Source organism: Typopeltis vanoorti, chromosome 21, assembly GCF_054136105.1.
Source record: "Typopeltis vanoorti isolate ZY-2024b chromosome 21, IOZ_Tvanoo_1.0, whole genome shotgun sequence".
Classification (NCBI taxonomy): domain Eukaryota; kingdom Metazoa; phylum Arthropoda; class Arachnida; order Uropygi; family Thelyphonidae; genus Typopeltis; species Typopeltis vanoorti.
Genome location: NC_143569.1, coordinates 81098194 through 81123966, shown reverse-complemented (window position 1 = coordinate 81123966; position 25773 = coordinate 81098194). Strand labels below are relative to the sequence as shown.

The window sequence follows — 25773 nt, the reverse complement described above, 5'->3', positions numbered from 1 at the left end:
AATTTAAAGTTTAAAAATGCAGAAATTGTATCACCATTAGCCATACATATTGATACAGTCTAAATATCATACACTGCACAATTATACACAGATATTATATATTGACCTACACATGTATAAACATTCCTCAATCAACTAAAAATATGAAACTAAACTATGAACAGCGGCAGCACTACCAGAGCTATGCTCCAAGGTTTTGCTAAAACATCTGGTAATGCCAATCAGCAGGCACCAAGGGAAAATATATAATCATTTCTAGTTTTCCATATTTGATTTTTTTTTGGATTCTAAAGATGAAAATTAATGGCTACTTGTGAATATCGAGTCAAAATAGTTTTTTCTTTAAATCATGATTGTCACATTCTCGGAGTATTAATGGTTCCCTTGATACCAGTTAATTAGCACTTTTTTATGAGCAAATACTCAACTGTATTATCACATTTTATTAAGTTCTAATAAACCTAATATAGGTAATGCAACTAAATACTATTGAAACGAACTTATGATACAGAATTTTTAAAAGAAAATAGCTATTTCATCACTGAATGGTGCACCAGTAGCTACAAATATTACATTTCCAACACCAATCATTAAGTGAATACAGCTTCCTAATGTCTGCACCTGATCGAGTTTTTGATTGATTGTTGTAATATCTTCTTTCCTGTTGCAAGCATTTTTTTCCCTTTATAGTCAAGTTTCTGTTTCCCATGGTGCAACAAGATTTCTATGTGGACATGGAACAGGTAGAGAAAGTCCAAAGCTGGCTTCTTCATAAGAAACAGCACTATCACTCCCTCTATGGTTCCATCTTGGAACTTGAAGTGTAGTTCGGTTTGTCTCATTCATTCTTTCACGAGAACCAGAGGGTGAGGATAATCTTTTATAGAAGAAGAGAGAAAGTTAATTTTTAGTAGTTTTAATAAAATATGTTTATAAATGTATATTTCATATTATCAATGTACAAAATCCATTTATGAGCATACATCTTATTAAGGTCATGTACTTCAAATTGTTGAGATTTCAAGACAAAGATACTAAAGATATTATGGAGAAAAGAAAAGTTTTAAGATATTATAGGCTAAAATTGTTCAAGAGCCAGCTTTTACCTTTTTTTCAGTAACAGAACTGTTTCGTGGGCATTTGAAGGGGACTGTTATATCACTTTTTTTTTTTAAAAAATGGTTCCCTTGATACCAGTTTCACAATTCACAATAACGCCAGTGTTTTATAATGTGGGGATATAGAACATGTAAAACAAGAAGGTTTGCAAGCAAGTTTATTCAATCCTTTACTTTAAATGTCAGACCACAGATCAACATAATGTGAGATGTTTGGATGGTGACCATATTAAAGGATTCTTATCAAAATATTCCCCCCCCCCTCCAATGGGTGGGTTTCTCCTTCTGTTAAATATTACTCTTTCCAGCCCTTTAGATCAACCTTTTCCAAATAGCATGTCAACTTTGTGAAAATGAGTCCTAAGATGATGTCCAATTAGCGATTTCAGTAAACTGCTTGCATCTTCAAAAACAGTGCCAGTTATGAGATGAGAAATTATGTGCACCAAAAAAATAAGCCTCTCCACTACACCAAAATTTCTATAATTTTAAATGATATAAATTAGGTTATCGGAAATTATGTATTACTATTTATACATTAGTTATATCTATCTATCTATCTATCTATCTATCTATCTATCTATCTATCTATCTATCTACAGTATATATATATATTGTTGAAATTAGGATTTACTCGGGATGTATACATTTATAAAACTAAATTTAACTGACTAGAACCCGAGAAAGTATGACAAAAACCTTCAGTACATCACAACTAGTTTCATCGGTGCTCCGACTTCTTCAGGTGAGAAATAAAAACATAAGATATAAAATAACACGGTAAAAAATGAACTTTACAGCTTAATAAAAAGCAGAATAATAACAGTCATATTTGAATAGGTGACCGCGTGCTACCGTTGGCATGAGTAGAATGTGTGCAACAGCTAAAAAATGTGTACTGGCGCTCAAAAATTAGCTGTCGCACACATTCTACTCATGCCAACGGTAGCACGCGGTCACCTATTCAAATATGACTGTTATTATTCTGCTTTTTATTAAGCTGTAAAGTTCATTTTTTACCGTGTTATTTTATATCTTATGTTTTTATTTCTCACCTGAAGAAGTCGGAGCACCGATGAAACTAGTTGTGATGTATTAAAGGTTTTTGTCATACTTTCTCGGGTTCTAGTCAGTTAAATTTAGTTTTATAAATACACACACACACACAGACACAGGCAGCCCTCGGTTTACACTGGTTCAATTTACCACGATTCACAATAATGTTGAATGCCTGCGTGTGCTTTCTTACTGTAGTGTGGTTGACTGAGAAACGACACTAGCAGGCACTCGAGTGTTTACTGAGCTACTACGACGTATATGTATCAAACCTAGTTTTAATGTTGAATCTACCTAATTGTTCTATTTAACTTTTTTTATGTACATACGTATTTAAATTGATAAAGTACGTAATTACATACCATGTCTGATAATAGAAGTGCAGAAAAATTAACAGAACTTGGTGTTAAGAAGGTGCAGAAATCAATCACACTTGAAAAGAAGATGGAGGTGATTCGAAGAATGGAAGATGGGCAGACACATGCTAATGTCTGTAGAAGTATGAACTTACCTCCATCAACTGTTACTACAATTATGAAAAATGCAGATAGAATAAAACAGTCTGCGCAACAATCTATGGAAGCACTAAATGCAAAACGTACGTTATAGCAGGGGTAAACTTCATGAAAAAATGGAAAAATTATCATCATTATGGGTGGATGACTTGAATCAGAAAAACATTCCTCTGACACAGGCTGTTATAACTGAGAAAGCAAAAATAATTTTTGAGGATCTTATTATGATCACCACATAATTTGAGTGTCAAATTATGTGGTGAAGCAGCAAGTCAAGTGCAGATGTGGCAGCGGCTGCTTTTCCTAAAGAATTTCAAGACTGTGGAACAAGGAAGTTATCCTCCTGATCTCATTTTTAATATTGATGAGACTGGGCTTTGCTGGAAAAAATTGCCATCACGCACCTTCATTTCCCGTGAAGAACGTTCCATTCCAGGTTTTAAAGCTGCAAAAGATAGACTTACGCTTTCATTGGGTGCAAATGTCTCTGGAACTTTGAAGCTTAAACCAATGTTGGTGTACCATTCACAGACACTACGCGCCTTCAAGGGTCTAAAAGCCATGCTGCCAGTCTATTGGAAATGAAACAAGAAAGCTTGGGTTACACAAGACGTTTTTATAGATTGGTACACAAATTATTTTTGTCCTACCATGCTTCGCTTCTGTAAAGAAAATGATTTGCCAGCCAAGGCATTGCTTCTCTTGGATAATGCCCCTGGACATCCTCAAAACCTTGCTGAAGTAAGAACAACATTGGGTGTCAAGGTTGTTTACATGCCCCCCAAACACAACATCGCTTTTGCAACTGATGGATCAGGGGATTATATCAATCTTCAAAGCCAATTACCTCCGTATAACATTTATGGAAATGGTAAGAGTCTTGGACACTTCAGGAAAAACTATTAAAGACTATTGGTGGTAATTCGATATTTTGAAGGGCATTAACAACATCGAGGCAGCTTGGAACGACATGTCAGCAAAGGAATTAGAGCAAGAGGAGAATGTTATTGAAGGTGTTACCAAGCTTGCGTGAGAGGTGGGATTGTACGATATTACAGCTGAAGATGTGACAGAAGTCTTAGAGAGCCATGATAAATCTCTTTCCAATGAAGACTTAAAAGAATTAGCTGAAAAATTAAGTCAACATTCAAAGGAGGAGAAAGAAAACGAAGAAGGTCCTCTCAGAGATAGATATGAAAATGGCCGATTTACAGCGTATCCTTGCAAGCATAGAGACATTGGCTGATGAACTCTGTGAAATGGACCAAGATTGGGAACAGAGTGCGAGCGTAAAAAGAAGTGTAATCGCATCTATTCGACCTTACACTGAACTCCTTAAAGAAAGAAAAAGAAAATCTAGGCAGTTAACACTGGATACTATTTTTAAAAAAAATGCAGGTGATCCGAAACTAGGAACTTCAACATAGAAATATGTAATATCTTTTCGAAGTTTCATATTTTTTATATATACTTTTGTTTTGTTTTTGTTATTAATAATTTTATTTTAACAAATATATATGTATGTATTATCAAAGCTTTAAATATAATAATGTTACACATACTTCATGTGCATATTTTTTGACTGCACGGAACATAACTTCATACTTCCCATTAAAATTGGGTTCGTTTTATGCTGATTCGGTTTACGCCCAATTTTTCAGGAACGGAACTGAGGCATAAACTGAGGGCTGCCTGTGTATATCTGTACAATCTTAAGTCATGAAATATATTAATGCGTCAATTTTTGGTGAAGAAAATCTGGCTTGTCAACCAGATTTTCTTCATGAAATCATGTTTCATCATATCTTCCCGTCTTTACAGGAGGACATGATGAAAGTTGATATAATTTAGTTGTGGTTGATATTGCATCAAGATTTGTCCTTCCTTGTCTTGTTCTTATATACTCTTCAATTTTAAAGACTTCTATCTTTAATTCAGTTGCTAGGTTTAGTAATGTTGGAAATTAAGTCTATTTGGTCCTATTTCTCAATGCTTTTAGATTGATTATAGACATCTTACTTCATACATAAGAAAAAAAAAAACTTGTTCAAATATATTAATTTCAATATTATTCAATATAAACAATGATTTAATGTCAATTAACCAAAAGTTAATATTGGTTTATATATGATTATATATGAGTTAAAATTTAAAGTCAATTAAATTTTAACTCATATATAATCTTTCTAAATTCTAATTTTTAGGAAATGGGAATGCTCATTAATTATTCTATCCATCTTATCCAAGTAGCAAAAGACAAAGAAATATAATAATGTTACATTAGTTTTAAAAGTAGGTTTCCACATTATTATAAAAAAAAAATAAAAATCCATCTTACATTTAAGGTATGGTATTTAACAATTTTTAAACCTGTAACATCTTCAAAGCTTTCTTCTTTCTGTTTTTGAGTTAATTAGTGTTAATGCAATAATCAGTTTTTGGCATGCATAAACCATTATTTTTCTGGTGCACCATTTTCTCATTATTTTGATATCATATTCAATACAAATTTCTTATTTTGGTATTTATTAAATGTCATTCATGATAGTACTTCTGCAGTTGTGTTGAAAATTGAAAACCTAGATTGGAAAAATATAGGTTAATTTCTTTCAGATAAGAAAAATTTCTTATCTGAAATAAAAGGTTTTATTTCAGAGGTTTATACTGAGCCTGAGAACATAGAGCTAAATTCAATCAAGAATATTAGGATGTAACAGCAGACCTTTGAAATGCTTGAATGCATTCAGGTGCACTGATTTACTAAGTCTGAAAGATCAAGATCCAAGGGGTTGGCTAAGGTAGGACCAATTTACAGAAACTGAGAATATTGAGAACCTTGATCGTAGCAATTTTGGGAATCCCGATTTAAAGTCCATAAAATATATTGAGTAGGAAAGTGTCTGATGAGCAAATGTAACTTGAGGCTAATCTGAAGACCCTCCCCAATATAATAACCAATCTCTCACTGATGGAATTCACTGCTTGATCAGAAAGACTGTTATATGTCTGACAAAGGCTGTAAAGGTAAGTAGACAGAGATCTAGGAATGATGTCGGTGAATAGGATGTACAATTTAGTGTGACTAGCTAAAAGTGTAATTTATGTGCCTTTGAGTGTGGTATGATAGTATGTGTCAAATGCAGCAGTTTTATGATTGCATTGGAAATATCATGGAAACTGCTACCTTATTAGACATTCATATGCATCATTGAAAATTAAAAATTAAGATGGCACAAACTTGGTTGATAAATCAGTGAAAGTAAGATTTACCATCTTTAGTACCTGTTATAAGAACAAAAGGAATGCTACTAAAATAGCAAATACTGTAGCAAAACACTGTTACAATATTCTAACAGTGCTGGGAAAATTAAGAATGGAATGACATCTACAAGGTAAAAAATGCAATATTTTAACTATTTAAAAGTTCTTATTCCTTTCTACATCTTTCCAGAACTGAGAGATGGACACTGAATTGTTTTCATTTAAGTTTAGCCAATAAAGAAGGGCATAAAGAATTTCTTGATGAAATGGCTGAATTTCAATAAAATCCAGTGGAGGAGGATCAGCTGTTGCTAGTTGAGCATGCATTTAATTAAATTGGAATTCTTCATTTAATCTGATGTAGGCTGTGTATTTATCCTGTAAATTTTTTGCTGATCAGCTGGTCTGATCATAATACTTGAGGGAAACAGGAACAAGAAGTGCTGTTGATACCCACCTGCGAGTATCTGTTAATGATTTTTTCATTAGGAAAAGAAAGAATGATGTTGAAAGAAAGAAAGAATTTTCAACCATCCAATCCTTGAATTGGTGTCTGTATATTAATTCTAGTACAGCACCAGGTGATTGTACCTTCAGTTTATAAGACTAGCAAACTATTTTCCTGCTGTGATCGGATAATGAATGATTACTGTAACATCAGAGTGATTAGTAGTCTGTTTTAATTATTTAAAACCCTTGTGCCAAGTGTTCATTTGACCTTGAAAAGGAAATTAATACCAACAGAAGTCATACTTAGCAAGCATCAAGGATAAAGTGTTAAGAGCGCTAACTTTGAGAGTATGTTAAAAGAGCTAGATGTATTCAGCAGAGACATTTAATGGAAATGATACTAATGACAAATAGATAACAGAGGAGAATAACTTGCATAATTTATCAAAGTTTATATCAAGAAGTAAATCTCATAATAAATCTGGAGACAACTAGATGAATATGCAGCTGTTAAAACACGTACATAGTTATTATTATTAAACAAGACCTCATGGAGTCAAAGACTCATCTAGGAGGTCCTTTTATCTCACACACCTCTCATCATACTGTGTCTTAAACACATTCAAACTCTTTGCACACACCACACTCTCAGGCAAGGCATTCCAATCACTCACAACTCTGCACGGAAAAAACCTGCCTCTCACACCCTCTTTATACAGTTTCCAGGGATGACCTCTGGTTCTCCCTGGAAACCAGAGGTCATCACTATTCTCTGTAGAACTTCTCCACCATTGATCCTATAACAACCCCTTACCAACTTGTAGGTCTCTATCATATCTCCCCTCTTCCTTCTCTCCACTAGACTCTGCAAATTACATCTTTTCAATCTTTCCTCATACTCGACATTCCAGAGGCCAGAAATTACCTTAGTCAGTCGCCTTTGGACCCTTTCCAACTTCTCTTCATCCTTCTGAAAACCAGGTGACCAAATCTGGGCACAATAGTCCATGTGTGGCCTAATCAAATCCTTATACAATGGAACAAGAATCTCCCTACTTCTACACGTCAGTGTCCTCCGCATCATTCCCAGAAGTCTTTGTGTTGTCTTCATAATTTTGGCGATGTGTCCCCTAAATTTTAGATCCTTATCCACTATCACCCCCAGATCTCTTATTTCCTCTCCTTCCAACAATACATTCTCACCAAGCATAAATTCTGCATCCCATCTTTGTTTTCCAAATTTTAAAACCTTACATTTTGCAACATTGAACTCACATCCCCATTTGCTTGCCCAATCACTCAATTTATTCAAGTCTTCTTGCAAGGCCACAACATCTTCACTACTCTTTATGGTTCGTCCCAACTTTGCATCATCTGCAAACAACTGAGTATCTCCATCCAAATCTTCGCCAATATCATTAATATACAAGTTAAATAGTAATGGCCCTAAAACAGACCCCTGAGGCACTCCACTAGTGACTTTCCTTTTCCTGGATATTGCACCCCCATACACAACTTGTTGATACCTATTAGATAGCTAGTCTCCAATCCAATGCACTAATCTAATATCCAACCCCATCTGCTCTAGTTTGACTGTCAACTTATCATGAGGTACTCTATCAAAAGCTTTTGCAAAATCCAAGTATATTACTGTGTATCTTTCTCCTCTGTCCAAGGAAGCAGTCACTTTATCGTAATAAGTAAGTAGATTACTAAAACATGACCTCCCTTTAGCAAATCCATGCTGTCCATCAAAGATTATCCCATTGTTGTCAACCCAACTCTGGATCCTAGTTCTCACAAGCTTCTCTAACAACTTAACCACAACACCTGACACACACAGATAGGCCTATAGTTTGATGCTTGAGTTCGATCACCTCCTTTATGAAGTGGCACAGTCTTGCCCTCCTTCCACTCCTTAGGAACTTGACCAAGTGCAAGACTCGTATTAAAAAAATATGTCATGGCAGGTGTCAACTCTCTGGCACATTCCTTCAGAATACGCGGTTGTAAGCAAAGGCTGTGGAAAGAGATGGAAAGAGATCTGATAAATCAGCTAATTTAGTATAACAGAATATAAACAACAACTAGCATTAACTATGTAAACAAAATTTCATTTACACCTAACTATGAATGCTCAGATTAATCTGAAAAGTTTTTATTGATATATATATATATATATTTTTTTTTTAAAAAAAGGGTAAGGATAAGAGGAAATAAATTAACCACAAACCAGCTCCCTAGAACAGTTTTGAATGACTTATCTGAAGTTGTAGAAGAATTAATAAGTAGGCTGCAGGGGTATATGCAAAAACTGGTTAGTTTAGAAGAGAAAATATTAATTGTGGCAAAATTTTTCTGATGATGTAATGTAGGGGAAAAACAATTGTTGATATGTTGAATGACTTGTCAATTGATAAAGTTGCAGGTAGGTATAATATATCCTCTTCAACATGAAGCAGTTATGCGAGTTAATCAGTCAACTTTTGATAATCTTCAATGAATTGCTGAGAGTAAGAATAATACCTATATTTCCAAGAGTTGTTTCAGTTCATAAGGGTAGCTCACAACACAAAGCTAAGAATTATGGACGAGTAAGACATAGTGTTATAGACAGAGGATTCGAAAAATGAATTAGGAATTGCATCTCAGATAGAGATCGCTTGAGTACATCATAGTTTGGTCATGTTAAAGGGAGACTGATAACTTTTTTATAAAAAAAGGAGGGTAATACATTAAGTTAATGACTATGATTGAAATTTTTTGAATTTCAACAAAGCTTTGAACAGCATTCCACATAAAAACTTGCTGATTAAAATACGACAGACAGGTACTGGTGATTGGGTTTGCTGAGTAGATGATTCTCTACTTTATACTTTCTGAACAACAGGCTCTTGGAAACATAAATATATTTGAGTAAATATATTTAAGTGCAAAGTCTGCCATGGCATAGATGTTTGTGGATGTCTTTAGGTGGCAGATGAACTTCATTCCCCTGCAAGACAATCACTGCTTATTAGAGGCCTGAAGTGGTTTGAACAAGTTCTATCTTTTCTCTAGAGAAGGTTATTAAATTATTTTTTCCAATTTCCAGATTATTTAATCCAAATCCCGTTCACGATACTAAATGTGCTATTGTTTTAGAAACTTACGGGTGAGACTGCATAAGAAAAATACACGACAGTTAAGTAGTGTTTAGAAAAAAGTCCTCTGAGAACCAGGTGGTTTGGAGCTGGTACTCCAGAGTTTGCTGTCATGGTATTTGTTGTTAAATATATTCATGAAATGATTTAGTTTCAGATATTAAGACTAAAATTTCTCACTTTTGTAATATTAAACTGTGCAGAGTATTAAGTTTTTCAGAAGGAGTCACTGTAGCTCAGTCAAAACCACAATGCTTTGTAGGTAGAAGGACCTGGTTCAAATCCTATGTAAGATTTGAAGAATATAATGGCTTTTCAACTGAAAGTGAGTTAGCTCATCTCATATAGAGGTGGAAGTCTTCATCTCACAGAACATGCAAACCAATCAGAATGTTAATTGCAATCACACAATTAAGACATAATAGACTGGCCTCATAATGTCTGCACGGTTAGCCTAGTGACTTTGCGCTTTGCAACCATATGCCTGGGGAAGGAGTGTCCCAGGTTCGATTCTCGTCGAAGATGTGAGGAACTTGAGGATCTTCCTCAGGCATAGCCAAGTTAGCCGGTCTTGGGCGCGGGCAGTAGGATTTTTTTTCATCAAAAATATATTCCCCCAGCGGCAGACTAGGCAACAGGTCGGTTGGGAGTGGTCATTGCATCTAAGTAACACGTGGAACCTGCATAGGAAGCAGGAATAACACGTAGTGAAAGAGGAAGACTGGCCTCATAATCGTAGTAGCTTTGGCCATAATTGCAAGCAACAACAGACGCTTGGAAAACAAGCTTTTACAGGATAATCTAATAATATGGGAATTTTATTTATATTTGCTTGTAATATTTAATTTTATCATCAACAATCCTATACAATTCTCTTACTTTGTATAAAAAAAATAATAAAAATCCATATTGTAGCACTTAGGAAGGCGAAGGACGCTAGCAGCACTGTGTTTAAGACAGTGTCATATTGCTACACGCGCAAGCATATGCACGTCATAGTGAGATGCAAGCTATTAGCGTAATGCGGCACTGTCCGTCGCGCAGTTTGCGCCAGTAGTGTAGTAGAGGAGTGTTCGTAGTGCTTATCGTGTTTACTCCGTCTCTTGCAATATTTCGACATTACAATTAACAACATAGCATATGTTATAGTTTTTTATTTTAGAACATTATTGGGGTCATGATAATGGATTTTATTTTTAGGTAATTTTGAATTATACTAAACTTTATTATTATCATTATATTATATACTGAATTGTTATCGATAAACTAAATTTTATCGATAATATTTTTTCATGTTTAATTTTTTTTTAATTTTTACCATAATTTTGATATTTTATCCAAACACGTATACACTGTACTTATAGTCATCATCAAATTCCTGCCATGTACCCTCAAGGGGTGTACAGGATATGATAGTACTACATGAAAAAAATTACATCATTACTATCTTCCTATCTACAATTTTCCTCCAAATCAGTCTGTTGCTTGTCAAGACTCCAACATTATCAGATCTTATATTTCTATCGTCTAAGGCACTTTGTACCGTATCAATCCACTTATATCTTGGTCTTCCTCTGGGTCGATTTTCTGCCAACCTGGCAGAAACACTTGTTTTGCTATTCTTTCTTCGCCCATTCTGTTTAAATGACCATACCACCTGAGATTAGCTCTGCTAACACATTCCTGGATGCTGACAATGTCAAGTTCTTTCCTAATATCCTCGTTTTTAATATATTGCCATTGATGCCATCTGTTCACGCCTATAATCTTTCTCAGGACTCTCATATGTGCAGTCTCTAGTCTTTGGTCAAGTGTTTTACTTCTGACCCAGCTCTCAGATCCATAAGTTAAAACTGGTTTGAACACTGCCTTGTATAGCTAATTTAGTGTTCCGACTAATTTCTCTCTTATTCCATATGAATTTATTCAATTGACTTCCCACCATACCAGCTTTGCTGATTCTGTTGTCTATTTCAATATTTAATTTACCATCTTCACTAAAAATCGTGCCTAAGTAGCTGAAATGTTTTACTTGTTCCACAGGTTCTCCATTCCCATCACAGTTGACATTTTCAATGATTCTGCATATTTTCATTGTCTTTGTCTTTTTATTGCTGACCTTCATATCATATCTATTACAGCAGCTATTCAATTTACTCAGAGAATCTTGCAGACTTGTAGCGGATTTATTTAGAAGTATAACATCATCCGCATAAAGAGCTGACGTTAACATCTCCAATTTTGATATCATGTTCAATACCACTTTCCTTCATAATGTGATCCATATAGATAATGAATAACAGAGGGGATAATGTACATCCTTGTCTCACACCGGATTTAACATTAAACCATCTTCCTGTACTTCCTTCAATTCTAACTACTGACTTACAACTCAAATAAAGACTAAGTATTGTTTGATATAAAGCCCCATTGATACCATATAGCTGTAGCGTATTGAATAGCTTCTCTCTTGGCACCTTGTCATATGCCTTTCCAAATCGACAAAACTTAAAAACAGATCTTTGTTATAATCCAATGCTTTCTCCACTATTTGTCGTAAAGTGAAGCTCTGATCCTGACAGCCTCTATTTGGCCTGAATCCAGCTTTTCTTCACCAAGCTTTTCTTCCACAATTCTTCTCAACCATATCTCAAGTATACTTGCATAGATCTTACCAGGAACACTCAGAAGGGAAATACCCTCTGTAATTCTCACATTCAGTTTTATTTCCCTTTTTATATATGGGTACTATGAGAGCTCTACTCCAATCATCGGGAATTCGTCCCTCTGTCCAGGCTTTCTAAACTATGCAGTGCAGCCACTGTAAGACTTATACCACCATACTTAAGTATTTCTGGTCGAATATCATCTACTCCTGCCACCTTCTTGATATTTATTTTCTATATTCTTGCCAAAGTCCTCCCATAATTTTGTTTAGCTAGTTTTACACAGTGTTTAGCAGTCTTGCATTTGTCTCTGTATTCTCTAAGAGCACAAGCTGACTTGTTTGCCAGGAATTTTGATATGCTTCCTTCTTTTCCTTCACTGCCTCTTTAATTTCCTGTGTCCACCATGGAGTTCTAATTTTACTATCCTTGCAGACAACTTCACCACATGCCTCTCTAGCTGAATCAATCAGGGCTTTCTTCAAGGCTTGCCACTCAATCTCAAGGGTTTGATTGCTGTTCTAAATCTTTCATGTTTTCTTCAATAATCTTTGTGTATTTTAGTCTACAGTTCACATCTGAGAGCTGCTCAACTTTATTCGCTTTAAAACTTTCTTACATGTTATTCTTTTCAATGTGAAATTCAATTTTATCCTGCTCAAGACTAAATAGTAATCACTTCCAATTTCAAATCCTCTCTACACTCTGGTGTCCTGCACCAGAGAGAAAACACCACTATCAACAATAACATAGTCAATGAGACCTTTCTTATTCCTTGCTTCTCTCCATGTGAATTTCTGCACATTTTTATTTGGAACATGGTGTTAGTAATAACCAGTCCATGTCTTGAGCAGAAATCCAACAGATATTTGCCATTATTATTAGCTTTGCTCTTTTCTCCAAATTTTCCCAAACATTTTTGTATATCTGACAATCTTCCTACTCTGCTATTTAGATCCACAACAAGGACCAACTTTTCCTTTTTCATTGTGTCAAATGCTTTTTCTAAAGCCTCAAAAAATTCCTCCACTTCTACCTTAGTAGAACCTTCTGTGGGACAACAGGCACAAATAAGTCTCATTATCTAGTTCCCCATTCTCATATTTGCCCACATTTCTCTACTTGAGACTGACTGCCATTCAGGAAGATTAGCCTCGTATTTTGTGTTGAATACTATGGCTACTCCTTTTCCTTGATTGTCATTGCCTGAATATAACATTTTGTATTTATTGCTCAGAAAGAGCTCACCAGTTTTTGTCTTTTTTGTTTCAGTCACCCCTATTATGTCTATCTGGTACTTATGTAATTCTTCAGCTAGCTCCATTTCTTTGCCATTTAGGCTTCTTATGTTGATAGTATACCGATCTTTAACTCTGATGTTGAGTTGGGAGTGTGTTTTCAGATTTGTTCCAGTTGCTGACTTTTCGTTGTTCGCCCTGGTTCCCTGGCGAAAACAATGGGGGACTTGTTTAACCGGGCGACGCTCCAGCCGGCATGAAATTTTGTCATGTTGTACCATCATTTTTTATATTGGTTTAACCAATAAGAATACAATTTGTTTGGCTAAATCCCATTGCCAGCCCATCCTCGTTCGTTCAGTATCCAAGTAGATACCCAAAGGTGAGGATTGGACATTAGGTCAGAAGACCTGGTCGGTTCTCCGCATTCCTTTAAAGGCTATGTGGAGGTCTCCTCTCAGTTATACAACTTAGACCCCTAAGCACCCCTGTACTTATAGTATGTATACTTCGAAAGTTGTGCACCCCCACGATTTCAAGCCACGAGCCGCCACTCAGTATAGATAACTGCAAGTATATGTGATCTGGTAATAAGATATAAGTTGGATGGAGAGACTAGAAAGAGTCAGTGAATAAATTATTTGGGCATTTTGGTTGACAGGGAATTTTAAGTTTAGCAATTAGTAAGTTAACTACCAAAGGTAAAGGAAAGTAAGTTTTATCATTATACAAATCTCTGGTCAGGTCATTATTGTTCATAACTTTACTCACCCGAGTTTTTAATGTTATGTGCCATGAGAGGTTTCTTCAATTAAAACAAAAAACACTGCTGTTACCACCATCAGTGGTGATGGTAACAGCCGTGTGATGTCATGCATAAATCAATGCAATGGTATAACAGGAAATATTGCAGTATTCATAGTTCATTAGCTATTGAAAAATTATTGATGTGTGATTGAAATAAGATTCCCATATTTTAGATAGGCTGTCATTCCGATTTAAATTTAGACGGTGAAGTAAAGCTTCAGTACTTTCTTTAAACGAGCTTTCAAATTTATACTGACACCAATGGAGTAAACATGTTTCATACCATAGGATGCTGTGGTCTGTATCTGATGCCAAGCCAGATTTCTCAAATTAATATAAGATTGATGTTCTTGTATTCTCTTTTTGCAGTGTCCAGTTTGTCCAAAGAAAGAAAAATAACAGAAGGAACTTGTAGAAACCATGGAGAGTTAGAGAAGACCGTTTATCTTTTGAAGATGGAAACCATACTCATAGTTTTTTTTTTAGGAAAAAAAAAAGTTTTTTTGAACTGAAAAAAAGTATTTTCAGTTTAAAAAAACTTTTCTCTCGTACATCTTGCGTTAAAGAAAGCAATTGCCATGCGAAGTAAGTACACGAATAATTTTTATATTTATATACAGGCTGGCTCTACCGACGGTGCAACACGTGCATTTGCATGGGGCGACAAAAGTGTCCTAAACTATACGAAAAATAAATCATAAAGTCATTTATTCCTTCTCTGTTGGAACCAGACTTCAGGATGTCGTTAATTAAATCTTTATATAATATAACTTCATTGTGCTGTATATTTTTTAAAAATCATTTAAAATAAAATAAAATTAAATATTAACATAAAAATCATTTAAAATAATGTACTATTATGTTGCGTTTAATATTGCACTGTTCAGTCTTAATATCAGTCGACGTGACAATAGCAGAACACCTATCTTTCTTGCATTTATTTACGATTCCATTGTTGGTCGTGAATTGACCTTGATCTGAGGATAAATCTCATTTAACCAATGAGACCAAACGATCATAATGCGATAATTGGTTGAGTACCCCAATTAAAGAAATAGAATCAAAATACATAAATACAGTTGTGCAGTGATTGTTAATAATGCATTTTTGGATAATACAGGTATTAGGATTTGCTTTTAAAATAATTTTAACATTCTAACATCTGATAAAAGAAAAAAAACTATCAGGTGCAGAATATCGCAAACGAAAATCGGAAAAAGAACGCGACATTCAGAAACAAAGCGGGGGCTTTGCATAAATATCTAAAAAATGAAACAGCTAATGTAGTACAAGAGAAAATAAGCGATAGGACCGAAATCAAAAATTCTGAGCTCATGGCAAGTACTTCTAATTGTGATCCCAGTAATATCGATATTAGTAACAATGAGGCCAAAAACTGATTTAACATCTTCCTCTTCAAAAAAAATTAAGTGATGAACAAGATCCAACAAGATGGAATCCCTCTTTAAGTGAAGCCGAAAGACTGGAAATCATAATGAAAGATCCGCCAGCAGACCAAAAAGTGATTTCATTTATCCGTGGAGCTCTAATTGTCGGAAAATTTCATTAAATTATTACACCAGGGAACTAAGCTACAGAGAACATATTAATCGGTCATGGTTAGTGTAGTCTAAAGAAAAAAAAATATTTTGTTTCTGTTGTAAGTTGTTTTCCAGTAATAAAATTCCACTCATTGCTGACGGATATAACGATTGGGGGCATTTATATCTGTATCTCAATGAACACGAAAAATCTAAAAACCACTTGGAGCCCATAAGAAGTGAATTAAGTTATCGTCTAGGCAAATTAAAACAGACGATTGATTCAACGCAACAAAAATTGTTTAATGCAGAGGCCGACACTGTTTTGTAATTGCCATTGTTCAATTTTTAGCTCAAAAATGTCTGCCCTTTTGGGGAACATCTGATAAATTATATGTTCATAATAACGGCAATTTTTTTGAAGCTTGTTGAATTAATTGCCAGATTCGATAATGCTGTGTCTGAATATTTACTGAGAGTATCTCGTGGATCGGCCCAACATTATCTTGGGAAAAAAAACATTCAAAATGAATTGATTTCTCTCCTCTCTGGGGGCCATAAAAAAGAAAATAATTTCTAAATATTATACTGTCCTCAGGACGTAAGTCATATTGAACCATTAACAATAATTGTAAGATTTGTCAATATGGATCCAGGTGATATCATTATTCATGAGCACTTTGTTGGTTTCATTCCTGTAGAACTACATGCTCAGTTTTAACTGAATTTATTTTAAAAATTGTCAAATATGAATATTCTTATCGCAAACATGCGTGGCCAGAGTTACGATAATGGATCATTCATGAATGGAAAGCATTCAGGAGTTTAGCTGTCAATGATGCTGCTATGTCATCTAGTGAATGGATTTCATTCTTTGAAACAGTTCAGAAATTGTATGTTTTTCTCAGTATCAACATTGCGTTGGAGAATCATTAAAAAACATATTAGGCTAACTCCCAAGCCACCCGATGGGAATCTAGAAACGAAACCGTTCGTCCTTTAAGATATTATATTGAAATTTATGATTCTTTGATAAAAATCGCTGATGACGAGTCAGTGGACAAAATGGCGAGAAACGAAGCTGAAACTCTTTCCCTTAAGCTCAGAGATCTAAAATTTTCATCTTGTTTGGTTATGTGGCACTATGTTTTAAATGTAATTAATGTTGCTAGTAAATTATTGTAAAGCATATAAATGGAATTGTCTACTGCCATATCTACTTTAAGAAATGTTCTCTTGAGAATATCAGAAATAATGAATCATTTCAAAAGTTTCTTGTAGATGCTACAACATTAATGAAAAAGCTGATCCTAAATTGAAAGCAACGTAAGTACTAGAGTGCGTCGGCAGAAAAAATAACATGATTATGAAGCAAGAGATGAGCGTATTTCTGATCCCAAAACTAAGTTTAAAATTAAGTTTTTCTTTCTTATTTTTGATGTTGCAACGAGTTCTATCCATGAAAGATTTGGGTAATTAGAATACCAGAGTTCACATTTTTCGTTTTTATATAGTATAATATCCCTAAATTGAAATTTGAGGGGACAGAGGAGCTTTTAAACAAATGTAAAATCCAGAAAGTATCCTAACGCATCAAGAAAATAGAGACATTGAATTATTTGATTAATCGAGAGTAGTTTCCTACTTAGTACCAGAAAATACACTGCAATTGAAGTGCTACGTTATATAGTTGAAAATAACTTTGCTTCTAATCCTGCAGTAGCCTTAAGAATATTACTGTCATTACTGGTAATAGTTGCAAGCGGCGAGCTTAGTTTTTCAAGACCAAAGCTTATTAAAACTTATTTACGTTCGACAATGGCCGAAACTCGATTGGATGATCTTGCCATGATTTCAATTGAACATGAAATCGGTCAGAAATTAGTCTACACTGGCTTGATTTGTGATTTTGCGAATGAAAAAGCAAGAAAACTTTCGTTTTAAACAGTAGGTTTACATTTTATCAGTGAAAATGTAAATTAACTTTGCCAAGACATGGCACGTGTTCTAAAATCTAAAAAAAAAATATATTTATCATACTTACGTGTTTGTGATTTAGCAGTTCTTCATTCTACATGATGTGATGAGCATTACGTACATGTAAGTTAATAGTAATACATTATAAAAACAATATTTTTAGATTGTGTTGATAGCATTTGTGATATTAAAGAATTTTGAAGCAATAAAATTATTGATTTTTTCAAATAAACCAACTTTTAATAATTGCCACTTTGTTATAATTTAATTAAAATTTACAGCAGGTGCATTGACTCTGCGTTTGACGAGTATACTTGTCTTTGCTTCATTTAATTACCCATGCAGATGCATATTTTCAGAACAAAATTCCACCGGTAAAGGGTTAATTGTCTATCTTTTTCTGTAAAAGTATAGTTTATGGTCATTTTTCATTAACTCATGAATTTTCATTAGCTAATGCTACTATTTAGAATTTATGATCAGACATGTTGAAGCCTAGCTTAACATCATGGCTTTTAAAATGCCATTAAAAGAGTTTTTTTAGAGGGAAGGGGCGGCAAAATATGCTATTGAACGGGGCGACAGAATTCCTAGGGTCGGGCGTTTATATATTTATAAATATAACTTTTAATTTGGAAAGTATAAGCGAAAACTTAAGTTTATGAAAAAACTTGAAAAACTCTTTAACGGTCATGAAACATTTTGACAATTTCATAAAACTTTGGAGTTAAAATTCGTTTAGAAACATTAAACATCGTTAAACGTAAATAAGTGATATACATTACAAGGCTTACGTGCTAGAAGCTATTCGATTAGGAGGCGCTTCGAGATCTTGGAGATCACTGGTACTGTGTGAATGTTTACCGGAAAATGGCCACTTGGCAATGTCCTTGATTGAAGTCGGGGAAAGATCCAGTATACCACCGACAAATTGACCTTTGTGTTTATTAGACACTGGCGATGTTTTCTTCTTTGTGGAGCCAAAGTTGCAAAATCTGAAAATAAAACATGCTCATTAACTAATTGAACTTTTTTTTATAAAAGAAATAATGTCCCAGAAAGTGTTTACTGCATTATAAAAGAACCTCCAGTTTGTCTCCCACCTTTTCTTCTGGCATGGATGGATAGCATTTTCCAACAAGTTGCGGTAATGTTCGGAGCGAAGAAATCGAGGATAGGTATCGTTCTTCATCAGTGAAAACACGTGCAGCTGGGCAGTATCAAAAGTATATCGTGAAGGACTTTTCATACTTTCGTTAGTGACTTCCACGGTTCGACTGTCGAGATTGACCTCCTGAGGACCTCCAGGTTTAAGGAATTCTCTGGTAAAGAAAGTATTTAATATCAGTCTCTTGTTATCCATATAAGAATTTAAGTTAAAGCTTAAGAGAGTAAAAAAAATCTTCGAAAGACTCTCTCATTCCCAAAATGGGAAGCAATCTTTTTTATTAACTTTTTTGTGTGGAAGTTGGTACGTAGTCCGCCGACAGCTGCTACCATTAAGTGTATTCCTTAACGACTGTTGTCATTAAGTGTAACGAGAACATGCTGACAACTTCACCATTCCTTGTTCTTAATTCTATTATTGTATTCATTCAAGTGAGTTAATGAATAAAATTCCCCAATCGAATCTGTAACTCTTCTGCAAATCTGGCTTCGTGGAGTTCGTGCAATTAATTCAAGTCGATGGTGGTATTGCGTATATAATCCACTAGCGTCTTTTATTCCTCAAAGTGAGGCGATACCATTTAGCCCTAACTAACTTTGGAAGACTAGTGGGCAGATAGCCTTCACCCTTAGTCAGTCACAGAACAGTTGGCACAACACTATTAATGATTTTAAGTGGCACATGGTGAGGAAATACGGCAGTTGACTACCTCTATCTCGTGGTCCCTAATGCTGTAAACACTGGATTTCTATAAATTAAGGAACAAAGCGAAAAATCGCTTCGAGCCCGGGGAAAAATATATTGAAGTCAGGTATATTATGTAAAGGAGTGACGCCCAGTCTGGTTATTGTATACAAATGAGTAATGCTGTGAGCAGAATATGCAAATGAGCCACATTCCTTATTGATAACTATAGAATAGCACGTAATACCACAATAAAACTAAATTATGTAAATATTTCGTCTTACGTATCATAAAGGATCAGTACAAAAACCGAACAACAATAAGGAATTGAATGAAGAAACAGTAAAGACATGCGTTAAGTTGGAATCCCCCTATGTATGCAGTCGCGTATTCGTGGATTAAAACTATTGAGCTGAAATATAAGAGATTATTGAGGATAACAATTTTCCACACTTCTGGAATAGCAAGGCAGTCGTCATCAATTATGACGTCTTTGCAGTTTGGAGTCGCATAGAACGAGAACTCCACAAAAATCAACAACCTACATCTTCGTAGTAAGTTTACACTAGAAAAAGAGTCACCAAAAAGTATTTCTTTTCTAGATCTACGCATCAAGCATAAGCAAGATGGATCCATTTCCACTTCTGTTTACCGAAAACCAACTTTTTTCAGGTCGTTATATCCACAATACATGAGCTCACCATCCATCTCAAAATATGGCATAATAAAATCCCTAGTAGAAGAGTACAGAAGATTTGTTCTTCTGAATAATCTCTAAAATAAGAACTGAAAATTATCAAAGAAACAGCCTTAATAAATGGATATAATGCAAGAATAGCCCAGCTCCCCCTCAAAAAAAAAAAAAAAGAAAAGAAAATAACCACTCTCCTATACAGCAACCCAAACGAAAACCTACAGGACCTCTATACCATATATTAAAGTTATCTCTGAATGTATCGCAAAAATTATGAAAAAAATATCAACTCAATGCTACCTATAAACCCATCAACCAAATTTACAACTTACTACCCTCTCCAAAAGACAAACTCTCATCAATGATGCTGCCTGGCATATACGAAGTGCCGTGTTCGTGAAACTTATCTTACTATGGACAAACAGGAAGATCTGTAAATAAACGTATCTCTTAACATCAAGACCACATCTGGCTTATCAACCCTCACGAATCTGGCCTGGCACAACATGGAATTGAAAACTAACCGCAGGATCCGATGGGAAAACACCAAGCTGCTGCATACATCCGTATATGAACATGAACGTTTATACGAAGAGAGTGCTGAAATCCTACTTCATACACCTAACCTGAATCGTAACGACTGCCTCACTATTCCAAAAGTGTGGGAAATTGTTATTCTCAATTGCATTAAATAAATTGTAATCTCTTATTTTCAACTAATTATTTTAAACCCAATAGTTTCAATCCACGAACACGCGATTGTATACATAGAGGGATTCAAATTTAACGCATTCTGTTTACTCTTTCTTTATTCAATTTCAATGATAATGTATATCAATGGAAATTCTTAAGAAAACTAAAAGTACTGCTGAAAAGATACCTAAACAATGAAAAGAAGAAATGATAATTATAATTCCTAAGAAAAGAGATCTCACTAGATGTAAAATTGGAGGGGAATTAGTCTGCTGTCAGTGCCTGCAAATATTATCTGTAAAATATTGATAAGGATTAAAAATGAAGTAGAGAAGATATTAAGGCATCAACAAGTTCCACCTTCAGTATCTGCATTTGCTCCTAAGTAAAATTCTTAACTACTTCTACAGCACGTTGATTACTTTTAATTTCTTTGTGGTATCTGCTGTTTAGTTTAAGAACTTTGTTTTAGTCATGTCTATTTTAAGACCAACCATTTCAGCCGTTTTATGCTTCTTACGATTTTGGAATCATCCAAATATGAAATATCATAATAAAACCAAAATAAAGATCTTCAGTAGCAATGTTAAGGCCGTATTATTATATGGATCAGAGACAAGGAAACGGACCAAAAAACAGAAAGCGAAATGAGATAGTTTTCAAACAAAATATCTGCTTAAACTATTAAAAATATTTTGGTCTCAACATATAACAAACGATGACTCGTATATAAGTTGACAGTGCAAAGAAAGCAGCACCGATGAAATAAAAAAAAAACGCAGATGGAAGTGGATTCGACACTTACTAAGACATGGATCCCAGAAAGGAAAAGGTGAAGGCCTAAATTAACTTGGCAGGCAGAGAAAGACATAAAAGGAAAGAAGAATGGCTGGCTGACAGTGCTGGAGAGAAGCTGAACTGGTCGCTCAAGATAGATACATGTATCTAGAAGAAACGGAGCTCTGTCTTACGTGCCACGAAGAGGATAAGTGTTAGTAGTAAGTGTTCTTATTATAACATTCTCATTACTAAAAGAATCTTGCTCATTATTTTGTCTACAGAAGAATGGCTACTGTTGCTATGAACTTGGGGAATGCTTTATTGTAATCCCAGTGTATTAATGTGAAGTCACACACAGCGGCAGGTTGGTTCACCAAGCACTAACATACTTTGCATAGTACCTGTATATATAATCTGCACGCAGAGCACAATAGCAGATCATTCCTGACAGGACTTCAAATATGCACAAAAATCTGAGAATTAGTTACACCAGTAATAAATGGACTGCTGACCATTGCAATTCTCTGCTTCAGTTCGGTCAGTAGAATGGCAATGAGAACTTATGAACTGTCATGTGCCAATGCCTCATCTTTCACTTCTTAGGCATCTAGCTCCTTCTGAATGTCCTCCTTAGGAATTTGCGACTGAAGTTGCAGCAAATCTAACTGATGTTTACTGGAACTAGAGATACTTCGCATTTTAGACAATACGGACGATTCTTCAAAATGATACCGAGGTACCTAGTGTGATATCTTGTTTAATGTTTTGAGTCACATGACTGCATATCCATGACTTCGATAACAAAGAACAAGAATCGATGCGCTACTAGTTCCACAGAATCCTGACATTCTACGGTAAGTTTGAGTAAAGATTGATCAATAGTTGTAGGAATAGGGGTGAACTATCATAAAATATTGGTGCAATATCCTTTCCACATATGAATATTTCGAATTAAATATCTTCAGTCAGTTGTGGTCCCTCTGCAGTCACGGAATCCTGTATAGATAGGAATAACATCTGATTTATACTGGGATGTACACAGTTGTTTGAGTTGGAAACATGTGTTTTGTGAATGATTTGGTTTAGCAACCCCCCCACCCCCCCACGTCTGACTTTAGCTTCAAACTAATATCCTCCAGCACTTCTAGTGAGTTTGGTTTTGGGATTTCTGATGGCAACTGTTTCCCTGTGTCACTATTGATACACTCACTAAGAAATTTCCGCCGAAGCCTCCTACTTAATAGCTGGCGAATCTTCCCAATGCTTAAATTCAGTTACATTTTGTTGATTCACATTTTGTGTAAAATCGAAAGCATTTCAATATTCACCTGTGATCACTAGTAAATCTTCAACCTTTAGGGTTTATGCTATTTTTGGGACTATAAAAAACGAACCCCTTGTACAATCACTTCACCATAGTACATGAAGTCTATAATTACTTTCAAATCTGTGTATTTCATACCTTCAAGCATCACAATAGGATATTTGCAAGGATTGTTAAGAAATAAGCTGCAGGCAGACAGCACCATTCCGTGAGCCTTTAGGCTCGAGCTTAAACTAAATCTGAAAATGCTTCACTAGAAAATAACTGAAAACAGTCAACATATTGTTTAAGTGATCTTTTCACTTTAAATAAATTTGTTGGTTTTAATTTTTTATAGACTAAATCAAGGCATTCACATCATATAAGTATATGTTATGCACTTATATTAACTAAACTTATAATACACTAATTAAGATATTCATAAATGAACATAAAACACTTAAAAGACTCAACCAAAAATCCAAGACGTGAAAACAACCCAAATTTACATATATATATATATATATATATATTGACATACTCATAAATATCAGCCACTTTAGATGATACACTGTGTTGGCTGATTCTTTTCAATTCTTGGACAGCTTGCCAAAAATGAATGTTCTCATGACTGTATTCCTTCCGAAGATATAATTCAAATTCTCGTACGCCTGTAGGATCAGTGAGCAGGTCTGTAAAGGCTATTCCCCAGCGTTTAATTCTTTTTTCTGTCGATATGTCAACCCTATAAAATATTTCTAAATGTATACCAGATAGATTGATCTCGAAGAAAAATAATTCTTTTGAACTACAGACTACAAACAATACTAAACATGCATTTATAAACATATAAATGATAAATAAATGCTGAAGAGCGAAACAATTATTTTGAACTGCATAACTACATGTGTATAAATACGTAAATATGGTATTTTTGTTTTGTCGTTTTATAACTGATTTTAAGTTGAAAGGGAAGCATCACCAGCGACCCCAATTAGCGCTTGTAGTATTTATTATCCAATAACTTTACTCAAGAAATATCGTCTGCTATTTTGCTAGTCAACAGAGGTACGTGCTTTTTTTTTCCCTTCTAATTTACAAAGAATGAGCTACAGATTTCGTTTAAAAATTTAAGTCAGATTAATAAATAACAAATATTAGGTAATAAGTTTATAAGCTATTTATTAAATTTATATAAGACATCTCCAGCCTTCTTTGATAATGACTTGTTTTATCATGATTTATATTCTATATTAAGATTCCATGTTCTATGCTGAGGAATGTTATTCGTTTAAAATAGTTATTATACTCACAGCATTTGATTCAATGTCCAGAGGGTTACATCGTCGGATATCCACGGATTACTTGGCTGCACATGGGTTAAAAAGGGATCGAATTCAGCATATTTTTCCCAACGATGGAGTATACTAAGAGAAGAGGAAAAAAGTTTCAAAAATTGCAAAGTCATAGAGTTTATGAATATTCTGAAAATGTAATGCTCCAGTAAATATTATTCTATGCCTCTCTCTCTCTCTCTCCTCTCTAATTTTATGCGATCGTATGTTAAGAATTATTCCATACCTTTCCAATGCTAGGGAAACTTTTAGCCTCGGGATTGCCAGGCACTTCTTTAGTATCGCAATCTGCGAGAAAAATAACAAGATGTCAGATGGCGTTGTCATTCATTCCCTGTTGCTACTAGCAACCATACAGAACTGATTCATTAGTTACTGTAGGCAGGATAGAATCAGTGAACTTTGCATTGATTCGTATGTCAGAAGTGCGAAGAAGATCGATAGCAGCGGAAGGAGGTAAGAATAAAGGAAGACAGAAAGCGCGAGAAAAAGAAAGAATTAATAATAAATAAATAATGGGAATATTTATAGCGTCACTGATTTCTTAGCCAGCATTTATAAATTTCATTATAAATATCAACTTTTTTTTTTCTGTGAATAAGTGCCATACTTTTTTAGTAGTCTCCTTTGAGTTTACTTAACCCAGAAAGATTTCTTTTAAAAAAATAACGAATACGAGCTTTAATGCATACCTCCCGAAGTAATTCATCCTTTGTTTTTTTCTTTCTTTTTCTGTTTCCTAATGGACTTTTCTCGAGATAGGTGAAACTTCCTGGCTGTAATAACAAGTAAACTTTCAATATCTGATGCTTCCCTTTATATTCTAAAGAAAAGAGTGGAGGGAAAAAAAATTAAATTTGCGTCAGCATTAGTACATTAAGCTATATACACAACAGAAACTTTGCAATGAAGAGATTTTTACAGTGAAAGAGCAGTGGCCGAGTTCGGCTGGTTTTAAAAAAAACGCGCTTTAATCTTTTCATATAACAAGAAGTTAGCATAAGGATTCTCTAACTTAGTCATTAGCTGAAGTTAGTTTTGAAGATGTTGCCGTGGCAACTTAAAAAAGTTTGGTCCAATTACACTTGAATGTCATTTTAGAGTTTTCCTTACGAAAAACTCTTTGCTTGCTTTGTACATTACGCCTTAACTACTTTAAGTTTTATTACTTGTAAAGTGGGAAGTACGTACAAACGGAAAATAAATAATTTTGGAAAAGTGATACCAAACGACACTTCATAAGTATTTGCCTTATATTTTATGTTTATTTTAGTCATGAAACATAAAAACTTCTTCCATTTTTAAAAACCAAAGAAAGACATAC

At 34.6% G+C, this 25773-nt stretch overlaps 1 protein-coding gene across 1 annotated transcript in view; it reads right to left on the bottom strand.

Moving 5' to 3' along the window:
• Positions 1–583: 583 nt before the first annotated feature.
• Positions 584–25773, bottom strand: part of LOC150095039 (regulator of G protein signaling 7-like) — an 80419-nt gene continuing 55229 nt past the window's right edge. Inside the window, exons 9-15 of the mRNA XM_090411179.1 lie at positions 25142–25225; positions 24676–24737; positions 24408–24521; positions 23636–23839; positions 18876–19094; positions 18567–18767; positions 584–877 (exon numbers count right to left, since the gene is read on the bottom strand). Of these exons, the coding sequence (XP_090267305.1) occupies positions 691–877; positions 18567–18767; positions 18876–19094; positions 23636–23839; positions 24408–24521; positions 24676–24737; positions 25142–25225 (1071 nt within the window). The 3' untranslated portion in view covers positions 584–690. The remainder of the gene's footprint in view (positions 878–18566; positions 18768–18875; positions 19095–23635; positions 23840–24407; positions 24522–24675; positions 24738–25141; positions 25226–25773) is intronic.